This window comes from Pristiophorus japonicus, chromosome 8 (assembly GCF_044704955.1).
Source record: "Pristiophorus japonicus isolate sPriJap1 chromosome 8, sPriJap1.hap1, whole genome shotgun sequence".
In the NCBI taxonomy this organism is placed as follows: domain Eukaryota; kingdom Metazoa; phylum Chordata; class Chondrichthyes; family Pristiophoridae; genus Pristiophorus; species Pristiophorus japonicus.
Window position 1 is genome coordinate 131,346,390 of NC_091984.1, and position 25,288 is coordinate 131,371,677.

At 46.6% G+C, this 25,288-nt stretch overlaps 1 protein-coding gene across 1 annotated transcript in view; it reads right to left on the minus strand.

Annotated features, from left to right (window-relative positions):
- Positions 1-25,288, minus strand: part of pappa2 (pappalysin 2) — a 586,487-nt gene that overhangs the window by 39,472 nt on the left and 521,727 nt on the right. Inside the window, exon 21 of the mRNA XM_070887395.1 lies at positions 460-558. Coding sequence (XP_070743496.1) covers positions 460-558 — 99 coding nt within the window. The remainder of the gene's footprint in view (positions 1-459; positions 559-25,288) is intronic.

Here is a 25,288-nt window from a genome sequence, read left to right on the forward strand (position 1 = left end):
AGACAATGGCTTCCCGATATTTAATTGGAAGAAATTTCTGCTCATCCAATATTAGATGTCAGGCAAACAGCCCGACACATCAAAGGTCGAGCGAGGTGGTGTGGTAACCTGACGTGTTTTTGGACAACATAGTGGTTATGCCACTGGATGAGTAAGCTAGAGAATGAGAGTTCAAATCCCATCATGCCAGTGTGAGAATTTGAAATCAGCTTAAAATATCTGGTATCAGTAAAAGTGATCGCAAAGCTGTTGGATTGTCATAAAGACCCAACTGGTTCACTAATGTTGCTTTAGGAAGGGATGGATTTTATTTAAAGCCTGCTTGGTGCAGGTCAGCTATGGATGGATAATCCCACCATGCTAACAGGAGTGCGCTGAACTCGGTTATTCACTTTGTGTCAATCCTCCCTTAATTCTGCACACACCCAAACTTCACGCCTTTAACCTCTCCAATCTCACCTTTCTGGAAGAAAGCGTTGATGGGCAGCAGTCTCCTCCGTCATACTGACAATACGCCCTGTTGTTGATCGTGTCACACCAACCATCGGCTTGGAAAGGCTGCAACAAGAATAGCACAAAACACACAGCTCAGTCGATGAGGATTTAGTGCCACTATTCAGCCCATCACTTCTCAGGAGACAACTCTTGGGTTTTTGTCAGCATCCGAACCTGCAATTAAAATATTTGTGGTCTCAACATCCAATGTACTGACTCATTTCCTCTATTTATTTGGTGGTGACTCTTCAATGGAGGAATCCTGCAAATTTAAAAAGCCTATGGTTCAGGTGAAGAGAGATTACATAACCATGTCTTGTTAGAAAACCACATGGGTCATGGACGTTTTTAAAATTTCTCCTTCCCAACAAATCAAAGGCTTGCATTGAAAGCAGCTTAAGATTGATTAACTTCTCAAATATATACAATGAGGAGGAAAGAGTTTCATAATCCAGTGATTTACTTGAAAGAATATGAAAATAATAATTTAATGTCTGTGAACATGAGCGCTAAGCAGGGAAACTGCATCCAATCTATTCCTACTAAAAATGTTTTTGTCATCATTCCCTATTTTCCGATGAGCTCTGGAAAGCGGAGATTCTCTCACTAGTGACTGTGCAGAGTAGATGCTGTTGGTGTCAAGCATCTGCGTGGTAACAGTTTTGAGTGATGAAGCTAGCAAAAATGCAAGAATACATAGCCCCTGTCTGATAAGACAATGGCTGGGGTTCAATATCAAGTTACAGCACAATTTTAAACCACGATGCAGACTCACATGTCCAACTTTCAGCGCTCTAAAACTCGGTCCACAGAAAACAAAAGACATTTTAAGAACAGGAAAAGGCCATTTGACACAACTGGTGCTGGTTTTGACTATTAAGTTGGTCTCAACCCACCTTGTGGGTGAAATTGTCTTCATCGATAGTTATAACAAGCTCATTGCCGTGCCCATATGAAATTCCTCTCCGCGTTACTTCAACATAGATGAATTTCATACAAATATGTGACAGAAGGTGTGAAAGTAGTATACAGAGCAATTTCAAATGGGCATGGTGAAACTTTTTTTTTTACAAATATCACAGAGGAATTTCATGCTCTCTCTCCTTCAATCTCCCCCTTCTCCAGAAGCAAGAGACCGGAATCACCAATCCGAGATGGTGATGAGTTTTTTCTTGGGGTCTGAGAGAACTGGTCATTCCCATATTCTCTCCATCACCAAGATCACTTACTTCCACCAATGTAACATTGATCTTCGCCACTCCTGCAGCAGTTCTTCTTTTTCTGAAACCCTCATCCATGCCTTTGTGGCCTCCCAACTCGTCTATTCCAAGGCTCTCCTGACCAGCCTCACATCTTCCACCCTCCATAAATTTAAGCTCATTCCAAACTTGGCTGCCCGTATCCTAAGTCGCACCGAATCCAGTTCACGCATTCCCCCTGTGCTCCCTGACCTACATTGTCTCCCAGACCCTGAAGGCCTCCATATTTTAATTCCCATAGAATCATAGAATGGTTATAGCACAGGAGGCCATTCGGCCCGTTGAGCCCATGCCGGCTCTCTGTAAGAGCACTTCAGCTAGTCCCATTCCCCCGCCCTTTCCCCGTAGCCCTGCAAATGTTTTCCCTTCAGGTACTTATACAACTCCCTTTTGAAAGCCACAATTGAATCTGCCTCCACCATCCTTTCAGGCAGTGTATTCCAGATCATAACCACTTGCTGCGCAAAAAAGTTTTTCCTCATGTCACCTTTGGTTCTTCTGCCAATCACCTTAAATCTATGTCCTCTGGTTCTCGACCCTTCCATCAATGGGAACAGTTTCTCTATCTACTCTGTCTCGACCCCTCATGATTTTGAACACCTCTATCAAATCTCCTCTCAACCTTCCCTGCTCTAAGGAGAACAACCCCAGCTTCTCCAGTCTGTCCTCTATTTATGAAGCCCAGGATTCCGTATGCGTTTTTAACTGCTTTTTCAACCTGCCCTACCACCTTCAAAGATTTGTGTACATATACCCCAGGTCTCTCTGTTCATGCACCTGCTTTAGAATTGTGCCCTTTAGTTTATATTGCCTCTCCTCGTTCTTCCTGCCAAAATGTATCACTTTGCACTTTTCTGTGTTAAATTTGATTTGCCACGTGTCCGCCCATTTCACCAGCCTGTCTATGTCCTCTTGAAGTCTATCACTATCCTCCTCACTGTTCATAAGACTCCCAAGTTTTGTGTCATCTGCAAATTTTGAAATTGTGCCCTGTACACACAAGTCCAAGTCATTAATATATATCAAGAAAACCAGTGGTCCCAGTACCGGCCCCTGGGGAACAACATTGTATACCTTCCTCTGTCTGTCATCACTACTCTCTGCTTCCTGTTACTTAGTCAATTTTATATCCATGCTACCACTGTCCCTTTTATTCCATGGACTTCAACTTAGCTGCAAGTCTGTTATGTGGCACTTTATCAAACGCCTTTTGGAAATCCATATGCACCACATCAACAGCATTGCCTCATCAACCCTCTCTGTTACCTCATCTAAAAATTCAATCAAGTTAGTTAAACATGATTTACCTTTAACAAATCTGTGCTGGCTTTCCTTAATTAATCAACACTTGTCCAAGTGACTGTTAATTTTGTCCCAGATTATTGTTCCCAAAAGCTTCCCACTACCGAGGTGAAATTGACTGGTCTGTAGTTTCTGGGTTTATCCTTGCACCCTTTTTTGAACAAGGGTGTAACATTTGCAATTCTCCAGTCCTCCATATCGAAGGAGCATTGGAAGATTATGGCCAACACCCCCACAATTTCCATCCTTACCTCCCTCAGGATCCGAGGATGCATCCCATCCGGTCCTGGTGACATATCTACTTTAAATACAGCCAGTCTTTCTAGTGCCTCCTCTATCAATTTTTATCCTATCCAGTATTCCAACAACAAATCGCTCTTTGACATTGACTTTGACAGTATCTTGGCACCCTCATGATAAAATCCCTCCATGGTTTCGCCCCTCCCTATCTCTGTAATTTCCTCCAGCCGCACAACCCTCCCAGATGTCAGCATTCCTTCAACTCTGGCCTCTTGTCCACCCCCCACTTCCTTCTCCCCACCGTTGGTGACCGTGCCGTCTGTTGTGTATCTGTAAAGCATGCACTCCCATGTCCCGCCACCAGGGAGCGCATCTCCTGAAGTCCCAAGGGATCCCAGCATCCCTTGGGAGCACTGTATATAAGCCGGCCCCCTAAGGCCTGTTCCTCATTCTGGAGTGTCTTAATAAAGACTGAGGTCACTGTTACTTTAACCTCCCTGTGTGCAGCCTCATTTGTGTTCGGAACACAATAACTGGCAATGAGTATACGAATCCAATGCAAAGATGCAGCAAACTGTGGACATCCTAGAGAAGTACTCGGAGGGTGAGGATGGGAAGCCTATGTCGAATGGTTAGACCAGTACTTTGTAGCCAACGAGCTGGACGGAGAAGGAAGCGCAGCAAAAAGGAGAGCGGTCCTCCTCACGGTCTGCGGGGCACCGACCTAAAGCCTCATGAAGAATCTTCTGGCTCCGGTAAAACCCACAGATAAGTCGTATGAGGAGCTGGGTACACTGGTTCGGGAGCATCTTAACCCGAGGGAGAGCGTGCTGATGGCGAGGTATCGGTTCTACACGTGCCAGCGATCTGAAGGTCAGGAAGTGGCGAGCTATGCCGCCGAGCTAAGGCGACTTGCAGGACAATGTGAGTTTGATGGCTACCTGGAGCAAATGCTCAGAGACTTTTTTGTACTCGGCATTGGCCACGAGACCATCCGACGAAAACTTTTGACTGTAGAGACACCGACCCTCAGGAAGGCCATTGTGAGAGCACAGGCGTTTATGTCTACCAGTGATAAAACCAAACAAATCTCTCAGCACACAAGTGCTAGCAATGTTCATAAATCAACTGGAACTGTGTTTGCGAGCAGAAATGTACAGGGCAGAAACCACAAGTATGCAACTGCCAGCAGGCCTCAGGTGACCCAGATGACTCAGAGTTCGCAACAAAGGATGAATACAAGGCAATTCACACCTTGTTGGCTTTGTGGAGGCTTCCATTCAGCCTATTCATGTTGCTTCGAAGGGTATGTTTGCAAGAGCTGTGGAACAATGGGGCACCTCCAACGAGCTTGCAGATGAGCTGCAAGCTCTACAAAACCTGCTAACCACCACATGGCAGAGAAAGATCGATCAATGGTGGATCAAAGCAATTTTGAGCCTGAGAGAGAGGAGGCAGATGCTGAAGTACACAGGGTGCACACATTTTCGACAAAATGTCCACCTATAATGCTAAATGTAAAACCAAATGGCTTACCCGTAGCCATGGAACTGGACACTTGCGCTAGTCAATCCATCATGAGTAAAAAGATGTTTGAGAGACTGTGGTGCAACAAGGCACTCAGACCAGCCCTGAGCCCCATCCACACGAAACTGAGAATGTACACCAAAGAGCTCATCACTGTCCTGGGCAGTGCCATGGTCACCTACGAGGGCACGGTGCACGAACTGCCACTCCGGATTGTCCCGGGCGATGGCCCCACACTGCTTGGAAGGAGCTGGCTGGGCAAAACCCGCTGGAACTGGGATGACATCCGAGCGCTATCACATGTCAATGAGGCCTCATGTACCCAGGTTCTTACCAAATTTCCTTCCCGTTTTGAGCCAGGCATTGGAAACTTTTCCAGGGCGAAGGTGTGGATCCACTTGGTCCCAGAGGCACGACCCATTCACCACAAGGCGCGAGCAGTACCTCACATGATGAGGGAGAGAGTGGAAATCGAGCTGATACAGGCTGCAACGCGAGGGCATCATCTCCCCAGTGGAATTCAGCGAGTGGGCCAGTCCGATTGTTCCAGTACTCAAAAGTGATGGCACGGTCAGGATTTGCGGCGATTATAAAGTAACTATTAATCGTTTCTCGCTACAGGACCAATACTCACTACCTAAGGCAGATGACCTATTTGCGACGCTGGCAGGAGGTAAGACGTTCACCAAGTTCGAACTGACTTCGGCCTACATGACGCAGGAGCTGGAGGAGTCTTCGAAGGGCCTCATCTGTTGTAGATGAGCATGCACAAGGGACTGTTCATCTACAACAGATGCCCATTTGAAATTCGGTTGGCTGCAGCAATCTTCCAGAGAAACATGGAGAGCCAACTCAAGTCGGTACCACGCATGGTGGTTTTTCAGGACGACGTGTTGGTCACGGGTCGGGCACCTACAAAACCTGGAGGAGGTCCTCCAGCGACTGGATTGCGTAGGGCTGCGGCTGAAGAGGTCGCAATGCGTCTTCATGGCAACAGAAGTGGAGTTTTTGGGGAGAAAGATTGTGGCGGATGTCATTCGGCCCACAGACGCCAAGACAGAGGCTATCAGGAATGTGCCCAGGCCACAGAACATCACAGAGCTGTGGTCATTCCTGGGACTCCTCAACTATTTTGATAACTTCCTTACCGGGGTTAAGCACCCTCTTAGAGCCCGTATATGTGTTATTGTGCAAAGGTGAGAACTGGGTATAGGGAAAAAAAACAAGTAATTGCTTTTGAGAAAGCCAGAAACGTTTTATGCTCCAACAAGCTGTTTGTATTGTATAACCCATGTAAAAGACTTGTGTGAGCATGTGATGCGTCGTTGTACGGAGTGTATTACAACAAGCTAATGTTGCGGGGAAGTTGCAACCTGTCGCCGATGCCTCCAGGTGCTTGTCTAAGGCCGAGAGGGCCTGCAGCATGATTGAGAAAGAGGCATTAGCATGTGTGTTCGGCATAAAGAAAATGCATCAGTATCTGTTTGGCCTCAAATTTGAGCTGGAAACCGATCACAAGCGCCTCATATCCCTGTTCGCTGAAAACAAGGGGATAAATACTAATGCCTCAGCCCGCATACAAAGGTGGGCACTCACGTTATCAGCGTATAACTATACCATCCGCCACAGGCCAGGCACCGAGAACTGTGCAGATGCTCTCAGTCGGCCACCATTGCCCACCACGGGGGTGGAAATGGCGCAGCCTGCAAACTTGTTGATGGTGGCGCAACCCACAGACTTGTTGATGGTCATGGAAGCGTTTGAAAATGATAAATCACCTGTCACGGCCCGCCAGATTCGGACTTGGACCAGCCAAGGTCCTCTGCTGTCCCGAGTAGAAAATTGTGTACTGCATGGGAGCTGGGCCAGGATCCCCGTTGAAATGCAAGTGCTAATCAAACCGTTCCAGCGGCGAAAGGACAAGCTGTCCATTCAGGCAGACTGCCTGTTGTGGGGTAACCGCGTAGTGCTACCCAAAAAGGGCAGGGAGACGTTCATCTCGGATCTCCGCAGCACACACCCGGGTATAGTAATGATGACAGTGATAGCCAGATCCCACATGTGGTGGCCCGGTATCGAGTCTGACTTCGAGTCCTGTGTACGGCAATGCAGCATGTGTGCTCAGTTGAGCAATGTGCCCAGAGAGGCACCACTAAGTTTGTGGTCCTGGCCCTCCAGACCATGGTCAAGGATCCATGTCGACTATACGGGCCCGTTTCTCGGTAAAATGTTCCTGGTGGTGTTGGATGCTTTTTCAAAATGGATTGAATGTGAAATAATGTCAGGAAGCACCGCTACCGCCACCATTGAAAGCCTGAGGGCCATGTTTGCCACCCATGGCCTGCCTGACATACTGGTCAGTGACAATGGGCCATGTTTCACCAGTGCCGAATTTAAAGAATTCATGACCCGCAATGGGATCAAACATGTCACCTCGGCCCCATTTAAACCAACCTCCAATGGGCAGGCAGAGCGGGCAGTACAAACAAGCAAACAGAGCCTTAAATGAGTCACAGAAGGCTCACTCCAAACCCGCCTGTCCCGAGTACTGCTCAGCTACCGCACGAGACCCCACTCGCTCACAGGGGTGCCCCCAGCTGAGCTACTCATGAAAAGGACACTTAAAACCAGACTCTCGCTGGTTCACCCCAACCTGCATGATCAGGTAGAGAGCAGGCGGCAGCAACAAAATGTAAACGATGGTCGCGCCACTGTGTCACGGGAAATTGATCTGAATGACCCTGTGCATGTGCTAAACTATGGACATGGTCCCAAGTGGATCGCGGGCACGATGATAGCTAAAGAAGGGAGTAGGGTGTTTGTCGTCAAACTGGACAATGGACAAATTTGCAGAAAGCACCTGGACCAAACGAGGCTGCGGTTCACAGACTGTCCTGAACAACCCACAGCAGACACCACCTTTATTGAGCCCACAACACACACCCAAAGGATCAATTACACCACGCCGGACCAGGAAATCGAACCCATCATGCGCAACAGCCCAGCGAGGCCAGGCTCACCCAGCAGACCTGCAGGGCCAACAACATGCCAGCCCAGCGAGGGCACAGCTAACACACCAGAACAGACATTTGTACCGAGGCGGTCCACCAGGGAAAGAAAGGCTCCGGATCGCCTCACCTTGTAAATAATTTTCACTTTGACTTTGGGGGGGCGGGGTAGTGATGTTGTGTATCTGTAAAGCATGCACTTCCATGTCCCGCCACCAGGGAGCGCATCCCCTGAAGTCCCAAGGGATCCCAGCATCCCTTGGGAGCACTGTATATAAGCCGGCCCCTAAGGCCTGTTCCTCACTCTGGAGTGTCTTAATAAAAACTGAAGTCACTGTTACTTTAACCTCTCTGTGTGCAGTCTCATCTGCGTTAGGAACACAATACCTTCAGCAGTCGAGGCCCAGAGCTCTGGAATCCCTCCCTAAACATCTCCGCCTCTCTCTCCTCCTTTAAGATCCTCTTAATCAAGCATGTGGTCACCTGTCCTAATGTCATGGAGAGTGGTCACGTGGCAGAGACAAAAACAGGGTTACTCTCAAAAGTAATTTCCTTCAGGACAGGAAGGGGGAAAAAGAAAATAATGCATTGTACTTGGGGGCATCTTATGTCCTCCTATGCGCCATAACATAGAAGTCTCTAAAAAAGTATATAAAATCGTTATAATAAAAAAATGGTTAACATTCCATCCATCCATTTCTGTTGATTGTTGGAATCCAGATCAGTTAATCATTCCAGCCTCACTGGGAGGACAGGCACTGGGAGTTACCCTGTCTAACGAAGTCAAGATTGAAATAACAGAAGTTCTTATATTTCCTGATATTAATCCTTCTTATATTTCCCCCTATATTAATCCAGCTCCCTTGTACTTGTAGGCGCTCTAACTCCTCCCAGCCAGCACTCTCGTGGTAAGGGTTGTCGGTACGGGTGCAGCGTCCAGAATCCAGAATCCTCGGGACTGAGGCCGTTCCGTATTCCACGTTTTTCCGGACTTTGGAACGTCTTTCTGATGTCACGAATCCAGAAACACCCGAGCCCAGGAGCTGTTCGGACCACCAACCCCGTCAATGAGGTCGTCGGGCAGGGCCCAGCCACCAAGGAGGTGTTCAGTCAGGCCCCACCGAGGAGGAGCTGTTCGGACGGGCCCCACCGAGGAGGAACTGTTCGGACGGGCCAGCGAGGAGCTGTTCGGACGGGCCCCACCGAGGAGGAGCTGTTCGGACGGGCCCCACCGAGGAGGAGCTGTTCGGACGGGCCCCACCGAGGAGGAGCTGTTTGGACGGGCCCCACCGAGGAGGAGCTATTCGGACGGGCCGGCGAGGAGCTGTTCGGACGGGCCCCACCGAGGAAGAGCTGTTCGGACGGGCCCCAGTGAGGAGGAGCTGTTCGGACGGGCCCCACCGAGGAGGAGCTGTTCGGACGGGCCCCGCCGAGGAGGAGCTGTTCGAACGGGCCCCACCGAGGAGGAGCTGTTCGGACGGGCCCCACCGAGGAGGAGCTGTTCGGACGGGCCCCACCGAGGAGGAGCTGTTCGAACGGGCCCCACCGAGGAGGAGCTGTTCGAACGGGCCCCACCGAGGAGGAGCTGTTCGGACGGGCCCCACCGAGGAGGAGCTGTTCGGACGGGCCCCACCGAGGAGGAGCTGTTCGGACGGGCCCCACCGAGGAGGAGCTGTTCGGACGGGCCCCACCGAGGAGGAGCTGTTCGGACGGGCCCCACCGAGGAGGAGCTGTTCGGACGTGCCCCACCGAGGAGGAGCTGTTCGGACAGTCCCCGCCGCGGTGGAGCTGTTCAGACGGGCCGGCGAGGAGGCACCGAGGTAAGGGCAGCGGCGACGAGGCGAGGGGCGGTGAGGCGAGGCACGAGGTCAGCTAGCGGCGGGACCTTGAGCTTGGCATGGTCGGCGGGTCCGGATTCTGGAACATTTTACGGATTCTGGATTACCCTGCCACCAATTGGTACGGATTCCAGAATTCCGGATCTTGGATGCTGCACCTATAATGATATTAGTTTGGGTCCCTCATGCTACTAGGCTCTGTAGCTCCTCCCATCAGCACTCTGTGATAATGGTGGATTGTAGTTTCGCTCCCTCGCATTGCCAGGCCCATTTACTCCTCCCGGGCTGTGTTAATGGTTATTTTCCTACCGACATGTTCAAAAAGAATGAAAGGCAAACTGACCTGACTCTGGGTCACATGAATTAATCATATGCCACATATTTCACTTGACAAGTGCTATTAAGTGCTTCAGCTCAGTAGGTAGCTGGCACATTCTGGATCTTCACGGGACATTATTTCGAGACAACTCATGCTTTTCAATCTTTTCCCAGAGTTCTGGCTGCTTTACACAATCTACAAAAGAAGCAAGTTGCATTCATCGAACAATATCCTTCAAACCAGACTGGAACTACACTGCACTCATGTGTAATCATGCATAATCAGACTTACATACTGCTTTCAATTAACTGCTGCTCATAAAATATGTAGGCTGGTACCTCCATTGAACAATTGCATTGAGTTGCAATCCTCCAACCATGAATGCAATGTAATGCTAAGCAAAATGACAACAATGACAACACTCCAAAAATACCTCATTGGCTGGTAACACGCTTTGAGACGTCCTGTGGTCGCTAAAGGCGCTATATAAAGAACATAAGAACATAAGAAATTGGAGCAGGAGTAGGCCATTTGGCCCCTCGAACCTGCTCCGCCATTTAATAAGATCATGGCTGATCTGATCTTGGGCTCAGCTCCACTTCCCCGCCCGCTCCCCTTATTGCTCAAAAAATCTGTCTCTCTCTACCTTAAATATATTCAATGACCCAGCCTCCATAGCTCTCTGGGGCAGAGAATTCCACAGATTTACGACCCTCTGAGAAGAAATTCCTCTTCATCTCAGTTCTAAATGGGCGACTTCTTATTCTGAAACTATGCCCCCTGGTTCTAGATGCCCCCACGAGTGGAAACATCCTCTTTGCATCCATCTTGACGAGCCCCCTCATTATCTTATATGTTTCAATAAGAGCACCCCTCATTTTTCTACACTCCAATGAGTATAGGCCCAACCTGCTCAACCTTTCTTCATAAGACAACCCTTCATCTCAGGAATCAACTGAGTGAACCTTCTCTGAACTGCCTTGAATGCAAGTATATCTCTCCTTAAATAAGGAGACCAAAACTGTACGGAATACTCTAGGTGTGGTATCACCAATACCCTGGACAGTTGTAGACGGACTTCCCTGCTTTTGTACTCCATAAATGTAAGTCGATCTTGCTTTCTTTCATCCTTTCAAAATGAAAGGGATTCAATATAGTTATTTTCAACCCAAATGTTGTTTACCAAATTTTCATTGAAAATAAGTAAATTAAATTTAAATTTTAATTTACAATAATACAATGTTGAAATTGTACCTTGTTTTGGTATTTGGGTTTTTACCCCACAGTACTCCTATACTTGATACCAAATATCCAGTGTAGTCAGAACACTGGAGGAGCAAGTGGTTACCTCAATATTTTGAGGTCCAATTTGGGTTGTGGGGGATGATGGGATCAAGCACGTCAGGGCAAGGAAAGCCTGGACACGCTCCTTGAAGAGTGTTCAGCATAGATCACCACAGATTTAAAGACCAGCACCTCACCTGGGATGTCCCAAGCATTGCTCCATACTGCAAATGGGGACTAGCTAAATGGCCAAAACTAGTCTGAATGGCATCTCAAAGCCTTAAAAACCCTTTCACTCACTCTACAAGATCTGCAAATCCCACCCTGAAGAGTTGGTGCACATTTGATACCACATCTTACATTATTGGGAAATTGCGTTCATGCTGACGTGATTGTTCTATAAAAGATAATACAACGCTCGATCAGCTCTGATAGATGGGCCACATCGTCCACATGCCCGATACGAGACTCCCAAAATAAGCGCTCGACTCGGAGCTCCGACACGGCAAGTGAGTCCTAGGTGGGCAGAGGGGACGCTTCAAGGATACCCTCAAAGCCTCCTTGAAAAAGTGCAACATCCCCCACCGACTCTTGGGAATCCCTGGCCCAAGGCTGCTCAAAGTGGAGGAGAAGCATCCGGGAAGCCATCGAACACCTCGAGTCTCTTTGCCGGGAGCAAGTGGAAGGCAAGCGCAAACAGCGGAAGGAGCGCACGACAACCCAAGCACCCCACCCATCCATCCCTCCAACCACCATCTGCCCCACCTGTGACACATCAGTCACCTGAGAACTAATTTTTCGTGTGGGAGCAAGTTATCCTTGATTCTGGGGGACTGCCTAAGAAGAGAACATAAAAGACAAATATTCTGTTAATCATATTTACTGAAAGAGACCAATTCTTTCCCTTAACATTATTTTTCCTTTCTATCTGGCCACATTCAAAATCAAACACATGCTTAGATACCACAAAATATCAGTACATACAGTCCAAGTTAAATAGTCTGTTCACATCTACACCATCCAAATCTCTCAACATTTAAAAAAATAGAGATCAAGTTCCATTTCAATCTTTTCTCTAATGAAAACAAGTTCTTCCCGGCCCTTCTCATGAATAAGAGGCAAACCTTAAGTATTGGAATCATCTTTGTTGCTAGTCTATGAACTTTTGCCAATGCATCAATGTCCTTTTGAAGTTATGGTACCTAAAACAGCAAATTACTTTACTAAAGGTGTCACCCCAGTGATGTTTGGCTCACAATCCACTGTTGTTGAGATGTTTCCCAATACCCAATTAGACTTGCGGATGAAGTTTCGCATTGACTGGATGGTTAATGAATAGTCAGTGATCACACCCAATACTTATCTGTGCTAATTGACACCTCTCGAGATGGGCGACTGGGTGATGTCATCAGGACCCAGATCACCGTTTGGAGCGTGGGCAGGAGCATCGGCGGGGCACTGTTAAACCAAAGGAGCGGGAAGCTCGTGGCGGACTTACAACAAGTGATCGGGGTGGAGGAGCGATGAGGGATCGTGGCTTTGATTTGGTGATCATGATGATGATTGTGTTCCAAAGCCCTGACCAAAAAGTTGGAGTTTTCTACCCCGCCCCCACCCCCCCGCCATTTTTCCTACTGTCAAGTCAGTTTTCCATTCAATTAACTGATTTTTCATTAATACTATTTTGTCATTAACCTTGAAGTCTCACGTGTGGAACTTCATCATATGCCTTTTGAAATTCAAGTACATTATGTCCCAGTGGGCTGGCCTCATCTTTTAATTGAATTACTTTATAAAATAATTTGAGTAAAATCATGGGGATTCGATCTACTGAGTATAGCATACTAACTACTTTCATGGATTTTACACTCCAAATGAATACAGTTGTGTAAAATGTTTTTGATTATTATCCACTATGGATGTTGGATCAATTGTATTATAATTTATTGATTCATGCCTCGCATTTTTGAATATCAGGATAATATTTGCTATCCCTTGGACCACAGATGCAGTCACTGTATTAAACAGGGACCTGAACATTTTTTTAACCAGACTCACTCATCCACTTGAAGATTTTGTGGTGTATCTCAAGTGTTCCATGGGTCCTGCAGATGTTTAATTCACTCGGGCTGAAATTCAGGCATGGCAGAAAGGTGGCGCACCTATGAATTTTTATACCTGGTTTTACCGCTGTATTATCGACGATTTTCAGGACTTTGAAATTTTTTTTCACGTCAGATCGGAAGTTGGTCATAGTGGGGGTGGGAGATGAACAGGAAGGCAGGCTGAGGATCTGAATTTGGGCCTGGACTGGGACTTTGCCGCTGTCACTCAGCAGCGGAGCAGTGGAGTCGTCACGGTGCATGTATGTCACCATGCTACCTCGCCCCTCCGTTAAAGGGGAGAGATTCTATCATTTTATATCATTGGCCACTGGGCCACCAGGGAGGGTTTCAGCCAGGCCAATGGCCTGGCACCCAAGAGGGGGTGCCAGGCTTCCCGTTGGCGCCCCGACCGAACCCGTGGGCACTATTTTGCCGGCTGATTGGCAAGTCAGCTGGCAAAAATAAATACATGGCAGCCACCAAAGTGGGCCCTTGCCTTGAAGGGCCGCCACGCTGCCAGGTAGCACACACTTCGGATAAGGTGCAACGACAGAGCAACGAATTTTTAGCTGAATTTCGGGTGGTGCGTTTTTCAGGTGAGAGCAGCAGTGCGCATTCTGATGATGCATTTGCGGCGGTCATCAGCATCGGGACAGAATTGGGTCCAGGCCAAAAAATCCCCGACCTGAATTTGGGTTGGGGCGGCCAGTTGACCACAAAGCAGCGGCCCGGGATTCTGCCGCATGGCCGCCGCAAACAGGCAGTAATGGGTCTTTCTGAGACCCTGAATTTCAGCCCCTGAGTCTCTTTATAACAAATGTTTTATGGCCTATATATATAGAACAGTGATTAAACTCCAAATGTACTTCAATGGCTGTAAAGCGCTCTGAGACGTCCAGTGGTCACAAAAGGCGCTACATAAATGCAAGTCTATCTTTCTTCTTTCTATCTTGACAGGGTTGATGCCAGGAGGTGGTTTCCTTTGAGGGGCGCTAAATGTCCTGGTCCAGGAAGGTGACTGCCCCCGATCGGGGAACGGGGCAATTCTGCCCCCAGACAGTAGGGATAATGGGTATGTACTCAATTAGCAGGATGTGACTAGTGGTGTCCCCCAGGGATCTGTACTGTGGCCTCAGCTTTCCACCAGATTTATAAATGACTTAGCTGAAGGAATAGAGAACTGTGTATTCAAATTTTCTGAGAGCACCAAGTTAAGTGACACAGTAAATAGTGTAGATGGGAACTGAAAGTTGCAAAGGTACATTAATGGATTAAGTGAGTGGACAAAACTGTGGTAGATAGACTTCAACGTGAGATATGTGAGGTCATCCACTTTGGACCCAAGGAAGATAGGTCAGTGCATTTTCTAAATGGTGAGAGCTGGGAACTGTGGAGGAGCAGAGCGATTTAGGGGTCCATGCAGAGGGGTCTGGGACATTCCTCAGCCAAAGTGATCTAATTTAGAATTCGTACTAGCTTCTTTAGTAAAAACAGAGGTGAAGAATTAATTTGAACACATCTACTATTTCCTGTTCCTCTCTTGTAGTTTTACCCAAATTATCCCTGAAATCATTGTTGTGATACACAAGGTATTGCAATTGTTGTGGGACGGGCTTGATGGACCAGATGATCTTTACCTGTCTGTCATTTTTCGTATGTTCGTATGAAGGAGACGTATTAATGAAGAACGTGGATATGGGGAGAACGTTAGTAAAAAGCACAGATGAAGGAGAAGCATAATGAAGAACATGGATGGAGGAAAAGTCACACTGAAGGAACGTAGTCATGGGGAGGAATACTTGAAGGATTGGAAAGGAAAAAAAACACCCACACAATGATGGATGGGGAAAGCATGCATACACACATAGATGTCAGTTGCAACTTTGTGAGGCTCTGCTACTCAGCTCAAAAAAATGCATTTTTTTTTAGAAACATAGAAATTTACAGCGCAGAAGGAGGACATTTTGGCCCATCGTGTCCGCGCCGACCGACAAAGAGCCACATGGTCCTCAGTCAGCAGCCCTGAAGGTTACATATAAACCTATGAACAATGAACAATGGCGGAAAGGTAAAGAGCATCCCGCCCAACCAGTCTGCCCCACACAACTGCGACACCCCTTGCATCGAAACATTCTACACTCCACCCCAACTGGAACCATGTGATCTCCTGGGAGAGGCAAAAAAACAGATAAAAACCCAGGTCAATTGGGGAAAAAAAAAATCTGGGAAAATTCCTCTCCGACTCATCCAGGCGATCAAAGACGATCAAAACTAGTCCAAAAGATCACCTTGGCCGTATTCGATTCCCTGCAGTACTACCATCGTATTTAAACTTTGTTCTAATGCTATTTGCCAACTGCATTTATTATACAGGAGGGGCAGTGAAATCCTTCAATAAAAATACAGCAAATCCACTTTACATGATCGCCAAAAGGAATCAAAACCCACCGAGGATTTACTGTCATGTAAGTTATTATGGTTAAGATTTATTTTCTTAGATCATCAACTCGGTTTACTGTATTTTAAGTTCAAAGTCCCTGCCCTATTCACACAAGTTACATAAGTCAAACCTTTGACCCAGCAGTTTAACAAAATGTCATCCATGCACTTCAAAAGTTTCCTCAACTGCAAGCCTTCTGATGTAAGCCAATGATAGAGCAGATTCTGCATTAATTAGTCTTATTAAAGTAAAGCCCCAAAAAGATTTGCTGTGATTAAATGTCGCTAAAAATAAACTTTTAGTCTAAAAAAATAAGAGCGCTTCACTTAAAGGAGACTCACCATTGGGATGACTTTTAAAGAGGGATTCACACCACCAGCATCTGCACAATCAGGGCTTCTTTTAAAGATAAAGGGGCGGACTTTCAGGTACTCTGCGCTCCGTTTTTCGCCCTGGAGTAGCTACAATGGCAGCGGTGAGGTGCTCTGGGCGAGCGGTCAGCCTCCAGCGCCCCATGGAGATCCTCGGGTCTGGTTTTGCGGTGGTGCAAAGCAGCACCGCTAGGAAGCGCTGTGTCCAGTGTGCAACACCCGAGTTGTGACACTGGCACGAGTTTTGACTTCAGCCTGACCCGTACGTCCCGAAGCGCACCCCGCAGTGACCGCCTGGGAAATCAGGTGCTGCAATGATACCGACTGCAGAGAGGTGAGTAATGGACTCCGAAGGTAAGTGCGATTGTTTTTTGCGTTTTGTGTTGTGGTGGCGTGGCCAATGTTTTAGGAATGTTTTTGTGGGGTTTTTTTATGAGTTGTTTTCTTCCCAGGCGTCTCTCGGAGCACTCCCGGCCCAGCTCTTTAGCTCAGGAGTTTCCCATGCTAGTGCTCAAGAGAGATGTACAAGAAATTTCACCATCAGAGTCCTTACCATCAAAAACCCTTTTGTAAGTTCTTCATCAGCAGAACCATTCTGAAAGAGAACTGTAAATATGAACATTCTGCTTTGAAAAGGGTCCCAGTTGAAACTATTCTTTAACAGGGAAACATTGAAAGGCCCAGCTGAATTACCTGAACTTTGTGACAGAAGGAAGGCTGGATAACTAGTCAGCCTTCAACCTTTAACCATCTCATCAATTCAGCAAGGCACCATGCAAGAGGGTGAGCCAATTTATCCGTGTACCGTGTGCGTCATCTGGTTAATTGTTACTTGCTGTACGCAACATAGGTGAACTTGCAAAAAGTGTACCTGACTATTCCCCAAACGAACCTTAAAAGAGAAATATTAATGTTTGCAATATTTAGTTTTGTGAATTGGACAAACCTTGCGCGTGAGGTCATATGAAAACCAGGGGTCATGAACACATAGTTGGAATTATTGAAATATTCACCCACTCTCTCAGAAGTCTATAGGCCCAGCTTCAAAGCAAGAGGCCAGTAGTGAGGTTTCAAGGTCACACTTGATTGGTGGGTATAACACAGCAGAATTAGTCCGACATCACTCAGCAACTGTACTGAGCACTTTAACACAACAGGCATCTGTTTAGTATCAAGCTATGGCTTACTTTCATACTAGCTTATGTAGTGAAGCTGTCATGAGGCTTTTTAAGGTTGCTGCTTTCCTACCAACATGAACAAAAGCAAAAGAAAAAGACTTGCATTTATAAAGTACCTGTTTGTGTCGCTCAGAAATGTCACAAAGAACTTAGCAGACAATGAATGGCTTTGAAGTGTACTGCCTGGTATTATGTATGCAAACGGCATCCAATTAATGCTTAGCAAGATCTCACAAAATGCAATGAGCTGCAAGCCAATTAATTCTTTTGGGTGGCAATTGTTGAGGGAGCAAGGTTGGCCTGCATAGCAAGAGAGCTGGTGATTATTCCACCATTCACACCCCATCTAGACTCATCTTTTGTTTCTTAACTTGTGCCTTTACTGATATGTATTTAACCCTTGGCAATCTGTATCACACCACCACCAGAGGGCCTACCTGTTGGAGCCCCAAGGGATCCCAGCATCCCTTGGGAGCACTGTATATAAGCAGGCCACCCATGCGGTACCTGCACTCTAGAGTCCAATTCAACGAGCTAAGGTAACACCTACTCATTACTTACAGTACTCAGTTTCATCCTTTATTATGAGCGTAACAATTGGCGTCGAGGTAACGAACAACTGCGCGAAAATGCAAAGAACAGTTGGTATCCTGGAGAAGTTCTCAGACGGGGACGATTGGGAGGCCTTCGTGGAGAGACTCGACCAATACTTCGTGGCCAACGAGCTGGAAGGGGATGAGAACGCTGCCAAATGAAGGGCGATTCTCCTTACCATCTGTGGGGCAACAACCTATGGCCTCATGAAGAATCTTCTAGCTCCGTTAAAACCAATAATCAAATCCTATGAAGAATTGTGTATGCTAGTGCGGGAGCACCTAAATCCTAAGGAAAGCGTTTTGATGGCGAGGTATCGGTTCTAGTGCTGAGGGAGTGCTGCACTGTCGGAGGTGTTGTCTTTCGGATAAGACATTAAAACCGAGGCCCCTTCTACTCTCTCAAGTGGATGTAAAAGATCCCATGGCTCTCAACAAAGATATATTCCAGTGAGAAAGAAAGACTCTAAGAGAAGGATGAACCATCCGAGGCTAACTAAGGAAGTAAAGGATGGTATCAAATTGGAAAAAAAAGGCCTACAATGTTGCGAAGAATAGTGGAAGGCTAGAGGATTGGGAAATTTTTAGAAACCAGCAAAGGACGACTAAAAAAATAAAAGAGAGAGAACATAGTTTATGAGATTAAGCTAGCAAGAAATATAAAAACAGACAGTAAGAGCTTCCACAGGTATATAAAAAGGAAGCGAGTGGCTAAAGTAAACATTGGTCCTTTAGAGGATGAGACTGGAAAATTAATAATGGGAAACAGGGAAATGGCAGAGACTTTGAACAAATATTTTGTATCGGTCTTCACGTTAGGACACACTAAAAGCATCCCAAAATTAATAATCAAGGGACAATTGGGGGGAGGGGAACTTAAAACAATCACTTTCACTAGAGAAAAAGTACTAGGCAAACTAATGGGACTAAAGGGGGACAAATCCCCTAGACTTGATGGCCTGCATCCCAGGGTCTTAAAAGAAGTGGCTGCAGAGATAGTGGATGCATTGGTTGTAATCTACCAAAATTCCCTGGATTCTGGAGAGGTCCCAGCGGATTGGAAAACCGCAAATGTAACGCCCCTATTTAAGAAAGGAGAGAGATAGAAAGCAGGAAATTATAGACCAGTTAGCCTAACATCTGTCATTGGGAAAATGGTGGAGTCCATTATTAAGGAAGTAGTAGCAGGACATTTAGAAAATCATAATGCAGTCAAGCAGAGTCAGCAAGGTTTCATGAAAGGGAAATCATGTTTGACAAATTTGCTGGAGTTCTTTGAAGATGTAATGAGCAGGGTGGATAAAGGAGAACCAGTAGATGTTGTGTATTTGGACTTCCAGAAGGCATTCGATAAGGTGCCACATAAAAGGTTACTGCACAAGATAAGAGCTCACGGGGTTAGGGGTAATATATTAGCATGGATAGAGGATTGGCTAACTAACAGAAAACAGAGAGTCAGGATAAATGGGTCATTTTCAGTTTGGCAAACTGTAACCAATGGGTTGCCACAGGGATCAGTGCTGGGGCTTCAACTATTTATAATTTATATTAATGACTTGGATGAATGGATTGAGTGTAATGTGGCCAAATTTGCTGATGATACAAAGATAGATGGGAAAACAAGTTGTGAGGGGGAACGCAAAGAATCTGCAAAGAGATATAGATAGGCTAAGTGAGGGGAAAAAAAAATGGCAGATGGAATATAATGTGGGAAAATGTGAAGTTATCCACTTTGGTAGGAAAAATAAAAAAGCAAATTATTATTTAAAAGGGGAGAAATTACAAAATGCTGCAGTACAGAGCGATCTAGTGGTCCTTATACATGAAACACAAAAAGTAAACATGCAGGTATAGCAAGTAATTAGGAAAGCAAATGGAATGTTGGCCTTTATTGCAAGGGGTATGGAGTATAACAGTAGGGAAGTCCTGCTACAACCATACAGGGTGCTGGTAAGGCCACACCTGGAGTACTGCATACAGCTTTGGTCTCCTTATTTATATAGAAATATAGAAATTTACAGCGTGGAAGGAGACCATTTGGCCCATCGTTTCCGCGCCGGCCGACAAAGAGCCGCACGGCCCTTGGTCAGCAGCCCTGAAGGTTACGTTTAATCCTATGAACAAGGAACAATGGCGGAAAGGTAAAAAGCACCCAGCCCAACTAGTTCGCTCCATACAACTGCGACACCCCTTATATTAAAACATTCTGTATTCCACCCCAACCCAAGCCATGTGATCTCCTGGGAGAGGCAAAAACCAGATAAAAATCCAGGCTAATTGGGGGGGGGAAAAGGAGGGATATATTTGTATTGGAGTCAGTTCAGAGAAGGTTCACGAGGTTGATTCCTGCGATGAAGGGGTTGACTTACAAGGATAGATTGACCAAGTTGGGCCTATACACATTGGAGTTTAGAAGACTGAGAGGCGATTTTATTGAAACGTATAAGATTCTGAGGGGGCTTGACAGGGTAGAGGATGGTTCCCCTCATGGGGAATCTAGAACTAGGGGGTATTAGTTTCAAAATAAGGGGTCTCCCATTTAAAACGGAAATGAGGAAGAATTATTTCTCTCAGAGGGTTGTGAATCTTTGGAATTCTCTACCCCAGAGAGCTGTGGAGACTGGGTCATTGAATATATTTAAGGTGGAGATCGGCAGTCTTTTGAATAATAAGGGAATCAAGGGTTATGGGGAGCGGGCAGGGAAGTGGAGATCAGCCATGATCTTTTTGAATAGTGGAGCAGGCTTGATGGGCCAGATGGCCTACTCCTGCTCCTATTTCTTCTGTTCTTATGTCCTGGCCAATGTTTCCCCCTCATTCAACATAACAAAAACAGATTATCTGGTCATTATCACATTGCTGTTTGTAGGAGCTTGCTCTGCACGTTGGCTGCTGCGTTTCCCATATTACAACAATAACTGCACTTCAAAAAGTACTGCATTGGTTGTAAAGCGCTTTGGGACATTCTTTGGTCGTGAAAGGCGCTATATAAATGCAAGTCTTTCATTAATACAAGAACAAGCTTGGCGGTTGCTAGGTGATCTTTCTGCCATCTCCAGTCAATAATTTCTAAATCCTAAATCAGAATGCCAAGATCTGTTAGTATTAGCAACTTGAGATAAATATAAAAGTTAATGGGAACATTGATGTTGTACATAATTTGCAAGACTCCCTGTTACATCAGCCATGTGCCTAACACGAGAGTTCTTAATCTTGACACAAACTTGATAAATATATATATATATATATTAATTCATGGGAATGCTGCATTTATTGCCCATCCCTAATTGCCCTTGGAAAGGTGGTGGTGAGCTGCCTTCTTGAACTGCTGCAGTCCATGTGGTAAAAGTGCTGTTAGGGAGGGAGTTGCAGGATTTTGACCCAGCGACAATGAAGGAACGGCAAAATATTTCCAAGTCAGGATGGTGCGCGACTTAGAGGGGAACTTGAAAGTGGTGGTGTCCCCATGGACCTGCTGCCCTTGTCCTTCCAGGTGGTAGAGGTATCTCACCCTCACCTTGATAAACACAACAATGAAACAGTATTTGGAATCATTGCATGTGTCGGAAGTGGAGCCCAGCAAACTCCAGGACAACGGCTCCTTCAACCTTTACTGTGCAAAATAATTAAAAGCCACGGTTCTTCCTCACAATCATGTTGCGGAATCCTCCTTCGGAGATATGTTGTATTGGTGTTCAAATTGGATTTCCCCAATCTACTCTGCTCCCTCAGATGGACGTAAAAGATCCCACGGCACTATTCTGAAGAAGAGCAGGGGAGTTAGCCCCAGTGTCCTGGCCAATATTATTTATCCCTCAATCAACGTCACTAAAAACAGATTATCTGGTCATCGTCTCGTTGCTGTTTGTGGGAGCTTGCTGTGTGCAAATTAGCGTTTCCAACTTTGCAACAGTGATTACACTTCAAAACATAGTGCATTGGCTGTAAAGTACTTTAGGATGTCCGGTGGTCGTGAAAGGCGCTATATAAATGCAAGTCTTTCTTTTACAGTTTGGAAATCTGTTTTATTCCATTGGCAAAGCTAATGCCATCCTTCAGCAGACGCAACCACTGTAGAGATCAGGCACTGCCAAATGGAATCTGTGGAAACCTGCTACAAATTAGTGGAGGTGGCCGCTCTCAGCAACCTTCTACAGAACTCGAGTTTGGAGAAGAAAATATGCCAACCCATCCTGTTTAGATTTAGACGGCATTTGCAACACTGCAATAAAAGCTTACACAAAAAGGATCCATAAAGTTGGAGTACCCATTGGGAGGCTGCAGCCAAAGGTCAAATCAGTCAACCATGGGGCATCCAAAATGTCTCCTAAAGTAGGTTGACCAGAGAACGTGCAAGTGAAGATATTTATCACACCACGTGGCTGGACGCAGCGAGCCTGTTTTAACAAATTGTGCTTTTTCAAGAGGCCAGATGGATTGTATATGATTACTTTCATATTAGCTCGTACTCAAAAAACTGAGTTGAAGCAGAGTGTGATCTTCTTCTCTTCTTAGGCAATCCCCCGGAGTCGAGGATGACTTGCTTCCACACTAAAATGAGTTCGAAGGTGACTGATGAGACCAATACGGGATCTACAGTCTCTGTCACAGGTGGGGCAGACGGTGGTTAAAGGGACGGGTGGGTGGGGTGCTTGGGTTGTCGAATGCTCCTTCCAATTTTGGGCTTGGCTTCCATGTGTTCCCGACGAAGAGACTCGAGGTGTTTGGCGCCTTCTCGGATGCACTTCCTCCATTTTGAGCGGTCTTGGGCCAGGGATTCCCAGGTGTCGGTGGGGATGTTGCATTTTTTCACGGAGGCTTTGAGGGTGTCCTTGAAGCATTTTCTCTGCCCTCCTGGGGCTCACATGATGTGACGGAGCTCAGAGTAGAGTGTTTGTTCGGGAGTTTAGCATCGGGCATACGGACAATGTGGCCCACCCATCGGAGCTGATCGAGCGTGATAAACACATGCTTTACAGAGTGTGATAAATGGAACTGTGATAAATACATGTGCATTTTACACAAGTATGATAAGCTGGAGCGTGGTAAGTATGTGTGTGTTTTACACAATAAACGGATAAAAACAAATAATACAAAAATGGGTTTTACACAAGTGTAAGTGTGTTTTACGGAGGCATGTTAACAGGATAAAGACAACGAGTAGAATTTCTGCAGGGGTTCTCCCGATCTCCTGGCCTAGCTTCGGCAGAAGTGGAGTGGAAACCCCAAGGAAAACCGCAATAAACAGCAAGGTTTCTGTTGATCTTTCCCGAAGTTACGGTGGGAACTCAGGAGATGCTCCTCAGAAATACCTGGTAATGCACTCCACTCTTAATGCAACGTGTTTCATTTTCAACACTAGACACCCATTTTGCTGTGTTACTTGTGCTGTTTAATTTTTAAAATAATTGACTAATTCAAATTTTTGCAGTGCAGAAAGTGAGTTTGATTTATCAATAGACTAAGGGGCTGAAACAGGGCACAGCTACTGGTCTTTAAGTGTTCTGTCCATCCTAAGTGTGGGGCAGAAATTCCGGGGAAATTCAGCTCTTTGGTTTTTTTGAGACTGTGGCGGATGTGGTGTCATCAGTGTGGCGGAAATGCGGGTGGGTCGGATCGGCCGCGAGCTCTGCAGCCATGTTAGTGGCAAGCACTGGACCACCAGGGAGGGTTTCAACTGGGTCAGCGAACCGGGACCCAAGAAGGGATGGCCCCTGGCTGCCTGTTGGCGGCCCAGCCGAACCCGTGGCCACCACTGTCAGGCCGACCTGACAGTCGGCCGACAATTAAATTTAAATGGCGGCTGCGGCAGTGCGCCCTCCCCTTTAAGGGCAGATGCATCACCCAGCCACAAGAAGCTTCCTGCCGGGGAAAGCGGTCAGGGACACCGACTGGCGGCCGATCCAATTTCACACATGGGGCGGAAAAGGAGGTCGCCGCTAGTTGGTAAGGGGTCGACGGGCGGAGCGGACAATCTATGAAGGCAACTTCCAAAATGGCAGCCCCTCTGCGCTGACCAAGGCAGTCACGGCTCTTACAGAAAGGGGCAATTTCGGTCTCAAAGACTTCCACAGGAGTTTGATCAAATGCTTGAATGCATTTTGTACGTGTGAGAAATACCCAAATGTATTTTGCCAAATGTGATCAACAGGAGCCCAATAAACACACACGAGTATTCTCCTGGAATGTGACAAGCACAAGTGCAAAAGCAGTTTACCAGGAAAGGAAAATACCCTATTCCTAATGGGATTCGGAATGAAGCAAGCTCATTCCAGTAGCAGGAACTGACGTGGGCAAAAGGTTTTACAAAGCGGCATCTCTTTATACCTTTCACCATTGCCAAATATGGAGTCATATACCGGGATATCAAACAATGCTGTCATCACACAGAAAATATTTCAATCACTGCCACTAACCACTGTCTATTGTTGAACAGATCCTGCTGTGAGGAATTTTCTGACCCATTAGCTTTCCTTTGACACACGAGTGTCAACCATGGGTAGCACCCCCTCATCCACACAACAGCACCTTCAACAGTGCAGCACTCCCTCAGTACTGCACTGGAGCGTCAGCCTGCAATATGTGCTCAAGTCTCTCTTGCTCTGTGAAATATTTTTTAGGTGGGTCTTGTCTCGTGCTCAAATGGAATGACGTCAAAGCCAGAAGCCAGCCTGCTCTTAATATTTTTGCCACCCATTGTCCATAAGTAAGATAGAGTCCTCCTCAACCATCTTTTCCGTGGCTGAGGAGCTCCTCCCAGAATCACAGTGTGGACTTCGTACCCTACGGGGCACAACGGGCATGATTTTTGCAGCACGACAGCTGCAGGAAAAATGTATGGAACAGCACCAGCCCTTATACATGGCCTTCTTCAACCTTATAAAGGCCTTTGACACTGTTAACCGCGATGGTCTATGGAGCATCCTCCTCCGTTTTAGATGCCCCGAAAAGTTCGTCACCCTCCTCCGCCTGCTCCACGACGACATGTAGGCCGTGATCCTTACCAACGGATCCATTACAGACCCAATCCACATCCGGACCGGAGTCAAACAGGGCTGCGTCATCGCCCCAACCCTCTTCTCAATCTTCCTCGCTGCTATGCTCCACCTCACAGTCAACAAGCTCCCCGTTGAAGTGGAACTAAACTACAGAACCAGTGGGAACTTGTTCAACCTTCGCCATCTCCAGGCCATGTCCAAAACCACTCCAACCTCTGTTGTCGAGCTACAGTAAGCGGACAATGCCTGCGTCTGCGCACATAGAGGCTGAACTCCACGACATAGTCAACGTATTTACTGAGGCGTACGAAAGCATAGGCCTTACGCTAAA